The sequence below is a fragment of the Trichosurus vulpecula genome, chromosome 2 (assembly GCF_011100635.1).
Source record: "Trichosurus vulpecula isolate mTriVul1 chromosome 2, mTriVul1.pri, whole genome shotgun sequence".
NCBI lineage: Eukaryota > Metazoa > Chordata > Mammalia > Diprotodontia > Phalangeridae > Trichosurus > Trichosurus vulpecula.
Window position 1 is genome coordinate 39,721,766 of NC_050574.1, and position 14,157 is coordinate 39,735,922.

At 51.9% G+C, this 14,157-nt stretch overlaps 1 protein-coding gene across 3 annotated transcripts in view; it reads left to right on the top strand.

Annotated features, from left to right (window-relative positions):
* The first annotated feature begins 4,763 nt into the window (after positions 1 to 4,763).
* SYMPK (symplekin) overlaps positions 4,764 to 14,157 on the top strand; it is a 28,082-nt gene continuing 18,688 nt past the window's right edge. For 2 of the 3 annotated variants that reach the window (XM_036745289.1, XM_036745287.1), the window contains exons 1-8: positions 7,051 to 7,135; positions 9,482 to 9,613; positions 9,874 to 9,939; positions 10,650 to 10,703; positions 10,792 to 10,865; positions 11,044 to 11,170; positions 12,350 to 12,599; positions 13,078 to 13,248. In XM_036745289.1, the coding sequence (XP_036601184.1) occupies positions 7,085 to 7,135; positions 9,482 to 9,613; positions 9,874 to 9,939; positions 10,650 to 10,703; positions 10,792 to 10,865; positions 11,044 to 11,170; positions 12,350 to 12,599; positions 13,078 to 13,248 (925 nt within the window). In that variant the 5' untranslated portion in view covers positions 7,051 to 7,084. Of the gene's footprint in view, positions 4,806 to 7,050; positions 7,136 to 9,481; positions 9,614 to 9,873; positions 9,940 to 10,649; positions 10,704 to 10,791; positions 10,866 to 11,043; positions 11,171 to 12,349; positions 12,600 to 13,077; positions 13,249 to 14,157 lie in introns of those variants that run through there. The other variant, XM_036745288.1, reaches the window with a different exon arrangement.

The following is a 14,157-nucleotide window of genomic DNA, read 5'->3' on the forward strand; positions in this document are numbered from 1 at the left end:
AGGAGTCAAGGGAAGCTTCATATAGGAGGTGGCATTTGAGCTGCACATTGAAGGAAACTATAGATTCTAAGACACGGAAATAAGGATGGCATACATTCCTGGCATGAGGGACAGGAGATGAAATGTCCTTCGTAAGGAAAGACAGATGTATTGTGTTGGTAGAATCAAAAAGGCAAGGCATCTGATTAAACGTGGGCAGTGAGGAAGAGTTGGGAATTGGAGATTAATTTGATTCTATGTCTGTGAGTCTAAGGACTTTAAGACAGGGGTGGGGGAACTATAGTCCCCACTCACACAGCCTCTGTCCCAATTCAGGTTTTTGGTACCTCTTGCATAGAGTATTGTGATGGCTTCCTAATTAGTTCCCCTGCCTCTAAACTTTCTCCTCTCTTCTGTTTCTCTTCCATCCTCCACACAGATGCCAAATGGATATTAATTACTAAAACACAGATTTGACCATGTAATTCCCAATCAGAAATCTTCAGTGGATCCCTGTTTGTTCTAGGTAAAACTCCTCAGCCTGGCATTTATAGCCCTCCAAAATCTGGTTCCCATCTACTTTTGCAGTATTGTTTTATATTATGTCCCTTCATTCTCTCCTTTCCAATCAATGGGCCACTAGCTGTTTCCCATACTTAAGTTAATATGTTTTATTGAGGATATACTTTTTCCACAGAAGACTCATTTAGCTGCATGGCAGAAATCTTAGTATGTTGTTTCATTGTTATCGTTGTTTTTCACATTATTCTTTCCAATTTCTTCTTTGACTCATTATTTAGGATTTCATTATCATGTCTCCAGTGAATTCTGTGTTTTTTGTTCATGATTCCCAAACTCATAATTTTTATTGTGTTATGATCTGTAAAGGATGTTTTTATTATTCCCGCCTTCTCACATTTATTTACATTATTTCTCTTCCTTAATACAATCAAATTTCTTGTGGTATGGAGATATATGTATATTCTTTAGCTGTCACTTTCAGAAGATGCCATATCTTTTAGCTCTAATATTTCTGGAAATTTGTTTAATTCTATATTTTTCTTTCATTTGTCTTTCTGTTAGATTTGTCCAAATACAACAGACATTAAAGTCTCTTACTATTACTGTGTTACTATCTAAATATTCTTACAATTTAGTTAACTTTTCCTTTGCAAAGTTAGATGCTATGCCATTTGTGACACATCAGTTTAAAGCTGATGTTGGTTTATTGTCCGTGGTTCCTATAATATAATGTAATTTCCTTTTTTACCTCTATATTGTAGATTTTTGCTTTTGCTTTATCTGAGAGCATGATTGCAACTCCTTCTTTTTGGATTCACCAATTCATTGTAAACTTTGTTCCAGCCTCTAATTTTTATTCTGCATGTCTTTGCTTTAGGTATGTTTCTTAGAAGCAATAGATTGTGGGGTTCTGTTTCCTTATGCAATCTGTTACTCTTTCATTTTATTGGATTGTTTGATCCATCTACATTTACAGTGAGAACAGATTTTCTATTTTCTTCCATTTGTGTCTATAGTATTGCCTTTTTCTGAAATCAGATTTGTTTTTGTCCCATACATCATATTCCATCTTCCACATCCATACTTTTGCACAAGCTGTCTTCCAGGGCTGGAATGCACTCCCTTCTCCCTTTTAGAATCCTATGCTTCCTTCAAGTCACAATTTAGGTGCCACCTCCTACATAAGGTGCTTCCTGATTCCTCTAGTTATCAACATTCTCTTCCCCTTGAAATTACTTTGTGTCATTTGCCCTTTACCCAAAGCAGAACACAAGCTGCTTGAGAGAACTATTTAATTTTTGTCATTGTGCCCATGGTGCCTAGCAAATAGTTGCTTAATAAATATTGAACTGAATGGAAAAACTGGGATGGGTACTCAGAGGCAGAGATAAGGAAATCAGAGACAGATATGACATCAGAGAGACAGAGATGTGGGCTTAGGGTCAGAGATGGGGGCTCACAGACATGAGCTCAGAGACAGAACTAAAAATTCAGATATAGAAAGTTCTTAGACACAGGGACAGAAACAGGGGTTCGAAGACAAAGGAGGAAACTTGGTGATCAGGTAGAATCTTAGATACAGGAATGGGGTCTCAGAAATGGGGTTGGGGGCTCAGTGCCAGAAATTAGTAGTCTGTAGTAAAAGACTGAGGAAAGCTTAGAGATGGAGACTGGGACTCAGAAGCAGGGATAGCTTATCACAGACAGTGATGGAAATTCAGACAGAAATGAAAGTCCAGATATGGGAATGGGGACTCTGAAGTGAGGATGGGGGTTCAGTTATGGAAACAGGCCCTCAGAAGCTGAGATGAGGATCAGAGTTAGGAGCATAATGTCAGAGGAGGAGATGTTGAATTTATAGACAGGGATTGGGGCAGAGATTGAGAGATTGGTTTGGGTCAAAATAATTTAAGACATAAACAGTAGTGGTTCAGTAAATTTCTGGATAGGGCCTCAGAGGGAAGGATCAGGGTCCAGGGATGGGAATGAGGGATCAGAGTTGGGGATGGAGCTCAGAAAGAGACCCAGGCTCAGAAACTCCAATGGGAACTTTTGTCTTAGCCTCGTTATTGGTCTCTTTCTGATGCATCCTCCATAGTGGTAAAATCCTAAAGCACAGATTTGCCTAGGCTACTCCCCTCCTCAAGAACCTTCAATGGCTCCCTTTTACTTCTAAGAAAACAAAACAAAAAAAGCTCAGCACATTCACAGTCTAACTAAAGCCCACCATTCCAGGTATTTCTTTTATGTTACATCCTGTCACTCCTCCATTCCAGTTAGACTGACCTAGTTCCTGCCCCTCTCACTTCTGGGGCCCTTTGCTCAGTGTATGCCACGTTCCTGATGCAGAGCCTGGAATAGACTCCCTCTTCACTTCATATAAATTCCTTACTAAGCTGTGTGACCCTGGGAAAGTCACTTGACCTCTGATTGCCTCAGTCAGCAGAATTGTTGGGAGACTCTAACGGTAATATTTGTAAAGTACTTAGCATACAGTTGTCCCTTAATAAAGGATTATTCCCTTTCCCTCCCTCCCTTTGAGGCTCAGCTAAGGCTGAGAGGTTAGGGGACTTGTAAAGGGTCACCCTGCCAGGAAGTATGTGAGCAGGGCCGTGAACCCACACATTCCTGATGTCATCTGCTTCTCTATGGATTCACACCACACCTCGGTCCTCGTAGAATGTAGGCTTCTGGAGGGCAGAGGCTGTCATTTTTATGGGCCTGGTGAGTTAGCAGAGTGTCTACTGGAAGCGTGTGAAGACTTCCCCAAGCCAATGGGTGAATGAGAACAATTTGCTGCAAGGACCACGAAGGCAGCTAAAGCATGGAATACTCTGCCTCTTGGCCACAGCCTGTCCTCCTGATTTGTCTTGTCACTGGACTTTGATGACTCTGGAGGAAACAGTGAGGCCAGCCAGCGACTTTGGGCAGCCCTGCCTCACTTCAATCCAATCCACTCCCAGGTCAAGACATCACCCCTCCAAGGCCAGTGGTCCTCTTCAAAAAGGACAAACAACAGCAAGAACGTCTAAATATAGAGACGTGCATCCATGCACACCATTTACTTATAATGGTAGCTAGGTGGCACAACCCATAGATCACCTGGCCTGGAGTCAGGAAGATTTGAGTTCAAATTCAGCCCCAGACACACACTAGCTCTGTGACCCTGAGCAAATTAGGTCACCTCTCTGCCTCAGTTTCTTCAACTGTAAAATAGGGATAATGAGAGCACGTGCCTCCCGGTGAGGGTCTGATGAGCTATTTACAAAGGACAGAGCCAGCCAGCAGGCACACATAGCAGTCGCTTAGCAAATGCTTCCTCCTTTCCCCACCCCCCCCAACAGGAAGCAGCACGGTACAATCCGCTTTACCGTTAAAAGGCCTGTGTTCAAATATTGCCTCTGCCACTTAGTCCTTGTATGTCCCTCTAAAAAAGGAGGGACTGGACCAGCCTGCCTCTAAAGGGTTTTCTGTAACCCCAGTGCCTGCATACGCAGTACTTGGGGTGTGAGGGGGAAGGTGGAGGGGGGGGCAGGGCGGGGAGTGGTAGAGATAGAGCCAATTGAGGGGTGGGAGGAACCCGAAAAGGCTGCCCAGCAGGCAGTGGCCCCAGGTGAGGCATCTTCTCTACGGCGAGGTGGAGAGGCAGCGCGCTTTTGGCGCAAGGGACGGCCTGGGCAAAAGCCTAAAAGGGAGAAACCTCGGGCCAAGGGCAAGACACAAGAGGGGCGTTTGGCCCTCCTGACTTGGAGGGTGCAGATGGGGATAAGTTTGGAAAGACAGGCTGGAGCGTGCCGGGAAGGCCTCTCCGGTGCGTCCAAGCTTGTGCCCGGGAGAGGGAGGGGGAGAGGGAGCCGCGATAACGTCCCTACTGCCGGCCCCGCCCAGGCCCAGAGGCCTCGAGTCTCTTTCGGCTCTCTCCCGCCTCGCATTCCCCGCCTCCCTCCCTGCTCACTGCCCCCACGAGGAGGTCAGGAGCACCACCCCGCCGGATCTCTCCCGCCCCAGCGCCCTCCTGCCGGAGAACCCTCGGAGCCCCGGAACTCCATTTCCCACAATCCTCCGAGACGCCTCCGGCGCTCCGCGGCGCAATGACTGAGTTTTCGTAGAGTCTCCTTCCGGCCTTGGGGCGTCGGGGGCCAGTCTCCCTGGACTTCATTTCCCGGCGTCCCTAGCCCTCTCACCGCCTCCGCTTCCTCCTTGGGGGCGCGCACCCTTCCGAAAACTCCATTTCCCGGCGGGCCTCGCGGGGCCGCGCTTGCGCAGGAGGGGCATCGGCAGTCGGCCCGAAGATGGCGGCGACTGTGAGGAGGAGGCGCTGCCGAGGGCGGCGTGAGGGGGAAGGAGGAAGAGAGAGGGGAAAGAGGACAGGGGGCGAAGAGGGAGAATAGAAGAGGATGGGAGGAGGGCGGCCTCCGCAGGACTCAGACCCCCAGGGGAAAGGAAACCATGACGGGGTGGGGGCGGGGGCACAGAACCCTGTGGAGGAGCAGCTCATTGGGAAGAGGGGCGCAATGGGCGAGACCATCGTGCGGGGGGGGGGGGGGGGATAGGGACAGAACACTGCGAGGTGGGGGCATAATATGTGTGTGGGAACCTCTAGGAGGCTAGAACTCTGGGCAGGTAGAGACAATTAGAGGGGCGCGAAGGGAGAGACCATCGTGGGTGGGGGGCCGGAATGTGAGTGAGCCCCGAAAAGGGATCATGGAGATGGGGCCTATCAGGGGGACAGAACATGGGGGAGGGGGCAAGGAAGAGGGAGATGTGTGCAAGAGTCCTGGCCACGATGGGAGAGGCCATCGTGCATAGGGAGGAATTCGAGAGTGAACCCTGAGCAGAGTCCATGGGGGAATGGAAACACGCGAGTGGGGTGTGTGTGTGTGTGTACAGGTACCCTGAGGACAGACCATGGGGTGGGGGGAGAACCCTAGCGTGGTGGAGGCCACAGGGGAGAAGAGAACCCTGGGGTGGTAGAGACCATGGGGAGAATTGGGGGGAGAAGAGAAGCCTGGGAGGTAGAGACCATTGGGGAGAATGGGGGGGGAAGAGAAACATGGGAGGTTGAGAGCATGGGGGAGAAGAGAACTCTGGGAGGTAAAGACCATGGGGAGAATGGAAGAGGGGGAGAGAACCCTGGGGTGGTAGAGACCATTGGGAGGGACGCTGGGTTGGTAAATCCATAGCAGAAAAGAGAACTCTGGGGAGGTAGAGACCATTGGGGAGAATAGGGAAAGCAGGAAGACAGAACATTTGAGAGGAAGAAGGGGGCTGAGGAGAGACTATTACAGAGGCTTGGAGGCTCACAGAGAAAGCACTGGGGTGGTAGAGACCATTAGGGAGAATGGGGGGGAGAGCCCTGGGCCAGGAGAGATCACTGGGGAGAAGAGAAAACGGGGCAGAGTAGGAGGAGGAGTACTAAGAGGGGAGAACTTTGGGGCCACAGAGACCACTGGGGAGGGAGATGGAGGGAGGGGCCGTTTTGTTTTCGGGCCTGTCCCAGAGCACCGTGAGGGGAACCGTTGTGGGGATAACCCTGGGGGGGGTGGGGTAGAGAACCTGGGGCCGGGAAAGAAATGGTCAGTTGGGGGGGTGGGGACAAGGAGTGTTGGAGACCCATATGGGAGGAGGGAAGCTGGCCATCCTGGAAGGGGAAAGGGAAGAACCATTTTGTAGCGATTAGTGGGGAGGGCTAGAGAGCAAGCTTTGGCTGATCCTTAGCGGTGTGACCCGGGGCAAGTCACTTAATCTCCCTCAGCCTCGCCTTTGTCATTTATGAAATGGGGATCATAGCGCCCCTAGCACCTACCTCACAGGGTGGTTGTGAGGACCAAATGACAAAATGTAGGTAAAGCGCTTTACAAACGCCCTAGATGTCAGCTGTTACCAGGCTTGGGGAGGAGGGAGACACTATTGGAGGGAAGGAGAGCGAGAGAGAACATTGGAGGGAAGAGAGCGGGGGAGAACATTGGAGGGGAGAGAAGGGGAGGAGAACATTGGAGGAAAGAGAAGGAGGAGAACATTGGAGGGAAGAGAAGAGGGGGAGAACATTGGAGGGAAGAGAAGGAGGAGAACATTGGAGGGAAGAGAAGAGGGGGAGAACATTGGAGGGAAGAGAAGAAGGGGAGAACATTGGAGGGGGGAGAAGGGGGGAGAGAACATTGGAGGGAAGAGAAGAGGGGGAGAACATTGGAGGGGGGTGGGACAGAAAGAATGAGGGGGAGAACATTTGGGGAAGAAAGGAGGAGAACTTGGAGGGTAGAGAACGCAAGAGGGGGAGAACATGGAGGGGAGAGAAGAAGGTGAGAACATTGGGGGGGGGAGAAGGGGGGGAGGAACATGAGGAGGAAGATAAGAGGGTGAGAACATTGGGGAGAAGAGAAGAGGGGGAGAACATTGGAGGGAAGAGAAGAGGGGGAGAAGTTGGAGGGGGGACAAAGGGGGAGAGAACATTATGGGGAGAGGGGCTAGAGAGGGGTGGAGATGGAGAATAAGGAAGAGGGGGTGGCTAGAGAGCCTTCTCCAGAGTGAGGAGGATAGGCTGGACTGAGGACATGGGTGGAACCTCTTGTAAAATGGTGGGGGGATGGACACTAAATTCAGTCAACAACTCTTCAGGCCCACTCTGCTCAATGCTGTAGGTATCACAGAGATGAATGAGAGCCCGCTCCGAAGGGAACTTGGTTGGGCTGGAGTGTGAGGCGGACGGGATGATCTCAGGTCCCTTTTCAGCTCTCACACAGTCTGTAAAACCTTCAAGTATAAACGTGAGCTGCTGTTATTATTCTGAGGACCTTGGGTCTCTGAAGCTGGATGTTCTGAGGGTTCCTCCAGTTCAGAGGGCCAGGAAAACTAGGGGAGGCCAGGCTTGCCTTGAAAACCTTCCTCATGGTTAGGGGCAGGGCAGAGATAGAGACTTTCTTTGGGAGCCACCTGTGGAGACGGGGACAAATGAGATCATCAATGATGTCTCAGGGCCCTGGTGTGGCCATGGACCTCTGATTTGACCCCTGAATCCCAGGGGACCAAGAGACTCCCCTGGAAGCCCAAAGTAGAAAAGTTCAGACAGTCCCAGACTCCTGAGCTCATAGCGGAGGGAAGAGATCCCCAGGAACTAGGCCTCTCCCCCCAGGTCCCAGGCAGGCAGCCCGTTCTGGAAACTTCCATGAGGACATACATTCCTAGATTTGTGTAATCTTAGGAATTATCTGGTCCAGCTCCTACGAGACATCAGAGTAGTATTAGTGTCTGGGATTTGGGATCTGAGTGCTTGGTTTGAGTCCTGGCTCAGCCTCTTAACTGCATGGTGCAGAGGAAAATCTGACTTCAAATCTAGCCTCTGATACTTCCTAGCTGTGTGACTCTGGGCAAGTCACTTAACCCCTCTTTTGCCTCAGTTTCCTCAGCTGTAAAATAGAGGTGATAACAGCACCTCCCTCACAGGGATCAAATGAGATCATTTATGTAATGTTCTTGGCACATAGTGCTGTCAGTGCTCATTCCTGGACCTCCCTCAGCTGTCCCAGGATGTTGTCATCTCACCTACCCAAGGCAGTGGGGCTGGTGGAGTAGTGGGCAGAGCTGGCCTCTGGACCAAGACAACAACCAGGGTTCAAGTAATGGCTGAGACAGATTAGTCAGTCCTATAATTTCCCAGTGCCCTAGGGTGCCCCCAAAATGAGAGTTACCAAGAAAATGCTGTCCTGCAAGTATTGATGTTTCCCCATGGAGTTCCCTTATGTCACAGCCCAGGTCCAGTCCCTCTTTCCATCCCCAGTAGTACTGTTTTCCCTTTTGTTGAGCTGAAATTGGCCTCTGCAGCTTTTATCTAGTTTTTCATGTTAGGCCCTTGTGGGGAGGCCTTAGAAACATTGAGAGGAGTGTGAGGGTGTTTGAGGCCTGTCCCCATACTTTGGGAGGCCATCCTAGCCTCCCCCAGCGAGACCGGTGGCTTGGAGGTGCTGTGGGCCTCTGGGGTTCACTGAAGGCAGCCACAGAGTGATCAGGGTGGAAGGAAAGTAGCATTCCGTATCTAATGTCAACCTTCTTGGTTGGGTATGTTCATGGGGTCATAGATTTAGAGCTGTGTAGTCTGCCTCTTTTTAAAGGCGAGAGAGCAGGCCCAAGGTGGCTGGGGTGAAAGGGCAGGATATGAACCCAGGGCCTCTGACTAAATCCAAAACTCTACATTGCAGCATGCTGGAGATTCAGGATGTCTGGCAGTATCTAACATAAAAGTCAGAATTACAATGGCACTCCCTTTTTAAAGATGAGGAAACTGAGGCTCACAGTGAAATGAATCCCCAAGATCTCACAGGGCCTAGGTTTGAATCCAGGGAATCCCCACTTCTTTGGCTTCAGAGGTCCTGGCTCGAAGTCCTGCTTCTGCCAGCCATCGTGTGACCTTCTCCTCTCTGAAATTCGGGCAACGATTGCTCATATCTCCTTTGAGGCAGCTTGGCCTAGTGGATGGTGGGTGGGGTCAGAAGACTTGGACTCCCCTTGAACACTTTCTGGCTTTGTGGCCAGAGGCCGATCTCAGTCAGCTTTGGTAGGAGGAGTTTCCTTCCTGACCTAGTTCACATCCTTCTTTGGGCATTTATCAGCTGGTCAACTCTGAGCAGGTGACTTAACCTTTCTGTGCCTTAGTTTCCTCATCTGTAAAGTGTGGATAATGGAACTCATCTATCTCCATAGGCTGTTGTGAGACTCAAATGAGATTATCTCTGTAAAGTGCTTTGCAAATCTTCAGGGACTATAAGGGGAAAGAGCTGTTACAGGCCATCACTGTCTCACTGGGCTGAGCAGAAATTGCTGGGTCTGCCTAGGAAAGGGCAGTTATTCATCTCTGGGCTAGTGTTCTCTCCCCTTCCCCCACAAGGGCTGGGACTTTGGGGTAGAGTCAGGCAGAGCTTAGAAAGGTGGGAGGGGAGAGGGAGCATCACCCCAAATTCCCAGAGCCCTCTGCCCTTCTTCCCTTCAGGGTGAGGAGTTGACTGGTGCCATGGCAAGTGGGAGCGGAAGTGGGGACAGTGTCACCCGGAGGAGTGTGGCCTCCCAGTTCTTCACCCAGGAGGAGGGGAGCGGCGTTGATGGCATGACTACTTCAGAGAGGGTAAGAGCTTGGCCAGGGCTGCCCAGGAGGAATCCTGGAGGCATAGGATGGGGGGGGTGGGGCGGGGCTGGCATCGAAGACCCAGTCCCGGTGGTTGGGACAGCCCCAGGTCATGGGGAGATAGATGGGGTGGCTCTCTGTAGGCCTGGTGTGGAAGGATAAAGGAGGAAGGGAAGAGGAGCGGTGATGGGCATGGGATGGGGGTGGGGGGCAGGCTCTTGGGTCTGGGGGTCCCCAGCTCTTCCCTCTCTGCTTGGCAGGTGGTAGATCTTCTGAACCAGGCCGCTCTGATTGCAAATGATTCAAAGATCACAGTGCTCAAACAGGTGAAGCTGGAAGGGTTGGGTAAGAGCAGGAAAGTACCTGGCCAAGGCTGGAATGATAACTTTGCCTTGGAACCAGGAGTCTGGAAAGGGCTACCAATCGGGGGCTGGCATGGGTAGAAGAGAAGGGAGGACAACGGGGGCAGGCTTTCCTCCAGCTCCTGGAGGGAGGCACTTAACAGAGGCAGAAGGGACCTCTGTGGCCATGTGGTCTAGCCAGCTCACAGAAGGAGTTCCAGGATCACCCCCTTGATACATGGTGTGGAGGTCTGGCCTTTGCTCAGAGGCCTCCCAGGAAAGGAGGCCACACTTCCAGAAGCAGCCGCTGCCCTTTTGCATTGATCTCAGCGTTAGAAGTTTACCTGGCATCCTCAGTCTGCTTCCTTGTAGCTCCTCCTGTACCTGGTCTGACCTCTGGGGCCAGAAGTACAAATCAGATTTTCCCATGACAGCCTTTGAAATTGTAACCACTGTGCGAGACTCTGGCAGGTCCCTTTGTGCCTCAGTTTCCTTATTTATGAAGTGAGGGAGTGGAATGGATGGTCATTAGTCTCTCCCAGTTTTGCTGGTCTGTGTTCAAAGGTTGCACTGTAGGATTCTGTGAGCAATGTTCTGGATAGAATTGGGCTTGGCTAGGCACATGGGGCCAAGTGGGCCCGGACTAAGCCATTTGACCCCGTTTTGTCTTCCTCCCTGTTCCCTTCTCTATGTAGGTCCAGGAGCTGATCATAAATAAAGACCCGACCCTGCTGGATAACTTCCTGGATGTGAGTGAATTCAGCCTGGGGCAGGTGGGGAGGGGGCTGAGCTGGGCCTGAGCAGGCCCTGACATTCCTGCCCTTCTCTCCCTGCCAGGAGATCATCGCCTTCCAAGCAGACAAGTCAATCGAGGTGCGCAAGTTCGTCATCGGCTTCATTGAAGAGGCCTGGTATGGCTGGCAGGTGCATGGGGGCTGGGTGGACAGTCTCTGGGGCAGAGGCCCTGTCTTCCCTCTCCCCTTCACGGGACTCTGTGGCCATCCCCCTAGCCCTGACCCCTTCTCCCCAGTCACTGCTCGGGCATGGCCTCTTCCACCCCTCAGTCCCCTGCTTGGGTCTGCCTTGCAGCAAACGAGACATCGAGCTGCTGCTGAAGCTCATCGCCAACCTGAACATGCTGCTGCGGGATGAGAGTGTGAACGTGGTGAAGAAGGCCATCCTGACCATGACCCAGCTCTACAAGGTCGCCCTGCAGGTGAGGCCTCCTTCTCTGGCCAGCGTGTCTCCCATCCTCTTAGAATGGAAGCTCCTCGAGGGCAGGGCCTGTTGTTGTTGTCTTTGTATTCCCAGCCCTTGGCACAGAGTAAGTGCTTAATAAATGCTTGTTGACCTATTCCTAGGCTGAGTCTTGGCAATGTGGAGTCATAGGACCTGAGTTCAAATCCTGACCTTGCTGTTTATAACCTGTGGGGCCTATAGGAAGTCTCTTCACTTCCAGCCTTTTTAGGGCTCAGTTTCTTCATCTGCCAAATGGAGGGTGGAGGAGGGTGATCTCTGTACCAGAGCCTGTTGTCCTCCTGGTGGGACAGCAAAGGGTAGGGGAAGACTTGGGAATGAGGGAGGGCATGCTTTGCCTAGGGTGGGCCAGACCAGAAGTAGGAGTGATCCAAGCCTAGGTGGGAGATCCAGGGCCAGAGCCTGGCCTGGAGGAGCAGTGGGTGGGAGATATAGGGGACCCATCAAGCAAATGCCCAGCAAAGCACCAGAGCAGAGATAGCAGCAAGGGTCAAAGAGAAGACTCCGCCAGCCTGGGATTGAAGGGCCGAGATGGGGACTGAGCTGGAGCTGAGAAGATGGCCCATGAAAGGCACCTTCAGCTGAGAACCGGCTCTGTCCCAACTTAGGGAACCTTGGGCTAGATGCCCACACCCCCCCCCCCCCCCCCGCCCCCGGGTCTCAGTTTCCTCTCATAGATGAAGACATGGGACTAAACAATCTCCGAGGGCCCTTCCAGCTTCATATTCTAGGGTCCTCAAGGGTGCCCATAACACATTTATTAAGCACCCACTAAGGACAAAAGACGGCACTGGAAAATGACGAGGTCCTCCCCTCAAGCAGCTCAGACCAGTGGGGTGGGGCTGGGAAGGAGGGACCGTGTCCCCCATAGAAGAATGGGAAGGACTTGCTCTGACTAGTCTGAGGAGGGACAGGATGCGTTCAGCTGAGGTTGGGTTTGACGGCAACATCCATGGTGTGAAGGGGAAAAAATGGAAAATAAGTCTGGAAAGATAAGTGAGAGTCATTTTGTTGAGGGCCCTGAGTGACGAGCTAAAGACACTAAGTAATGTGTTGAGGAGGAGTGACCGCGGGCCCTTGGGAGCCTTGGGTGCCCTGCCAGGCTGACCCTCAGTCTCTCCCCCTAACACCGTGCCAGTGGATGGTGAAATCCAAGATCATCAGTGAGCTGCAGGAAGCCTGCTGGGACATGATGTCTGCCATGGCGGCTGACATCATCCTTTTGCTGGACTCGGACAACGACGGTATCCGCACTCATGCCATCAAGTTTGTGGAAGGCCTCATCGTCACGCTGTCTCCACGAATGGCTGACTCAGAGGTGCCTCGACGGCAGAAGCATGACATCAGCCTGGACCGCATACCCCGGGACCACCCCTACATCAACTACAGTGAGGGGCAGCCCTGAGGTGGGGCGGGAGGGGGGTGGATTCAGGAGGGGGAGATGGGCTTGAATCCTGGCTTGGCCACTATGGAGCAAGGCCTTCCACCTTCTGGGCCTCTTCTCCCTAACAAGGGCTTCCTTCCAGCCCTACGTCCTACGATTCTTCAGTGGAAGGTACCCATTCTCCTTCACAGGCTTATAGGATGAGATTCCTTCCAGATCTAAGTCCATGACCAGGGCAGAGAGTATCAGGCCCATCACCTCCCTCCTGTTGGACAATAGCCTTCTATGAACATGGCCCAAGATTGCACTAACTCGTCCTGAAAATAAGCAGGGCAGGGTGATCCATGCTGAGAGGGAGGGAGAGCCATTTGGGGATGCCCAAGTGTCAGGAGCTTCCTTTCCCAGGCTCTGGGGCCCACAGCTCTCTCCCCACCAATGGCCAGGGGTAGAGGTCTGAACTGATCCCCATCCTCCTCAATCAGATTTGCTCTGGGAGGAGGGCAAGGCAGCCCTAGAACAGCTGCTGAAGTTCATGGTCCACCCAGCGATCTCCTCCATCAACCTGACCACTGCCCTGGGCTCCCTGGCCAACATCGCCCGTCAGAGGCCCATGTTCATGTCTGAGGTGATCCAGGCCTATGAGACCTTGCATGGTGAGTAGGGTCTTGTTCAGTCCCACCTCTACTATTTACATTGGCCACATTATCTTTTGATTTCTTCCTTTCCTTGATGTCCATTCCCGTCTTTCGCCCCTATCATGCCTAATTACCTCCCTGGTCTTAGCCTGGAGTGGACAGGGGACACTTTGGTGGGAGAGGCAGAACTTTCCAGGTAAATCGTGGCATAGGAGAGCAGATGAGAGTCCAGGGCCTTCCTCTGCAGAAGCAGGGGGACGGAGGGGTGGTGGGCAGCACAGGGGACTTTAGGGAGGAGGTGACATTTGGGTTGAGCTTCCAAGAGTATATGAGAACCTAGTGGGCAAAGCAGGGGGAGGGTAAGTGTTTCAGTTGGAGGGAGCAAGAAAACGCAGCAAGGAAGGGAAATGCAGGTCATGTGGAGGAGGCCAAAGATGGTCTGGTTTGTGGGGCCTGGTGCCTGGCTCAGGATTGTGAACTTGACTCCCCAAGCCCTAGGAGCCACTGCAGATTTTTAAGCAGAGGAATGACATGGTTACATCTGTGCACAGGTAGCACTGTGGCCCTAAGGTGATTGGTGTGCAAAGGTGATTGGCAATGGGGGCAGTTGAGGCAGGAAGAGCAACAGTGTGGGTAGGGAGGGGACTGAGGAGTAGAGAGGAGGGGCGCCATCCATGACAGATATCGACGAGGACGCTGAATTGACAGCACATGATGGGGCCAGACAGAAGGGAAGGGTGAAGTTTGGTTGGGAACAGAAATGGGGAGGGGGACAAGACTTTGGAACTGGGTGCATGGTGGAAGGTCCAGGAAGAGGGGAGGGTGTGAAGTGATTAGAAGGGGCTGAGCCTAAGTCCCTGAGATCTCATGGGGCCAGTGACAATGCCAGGAGACTCCCTCCCTCCCTCCCTTCTCCCATTCTTTGCT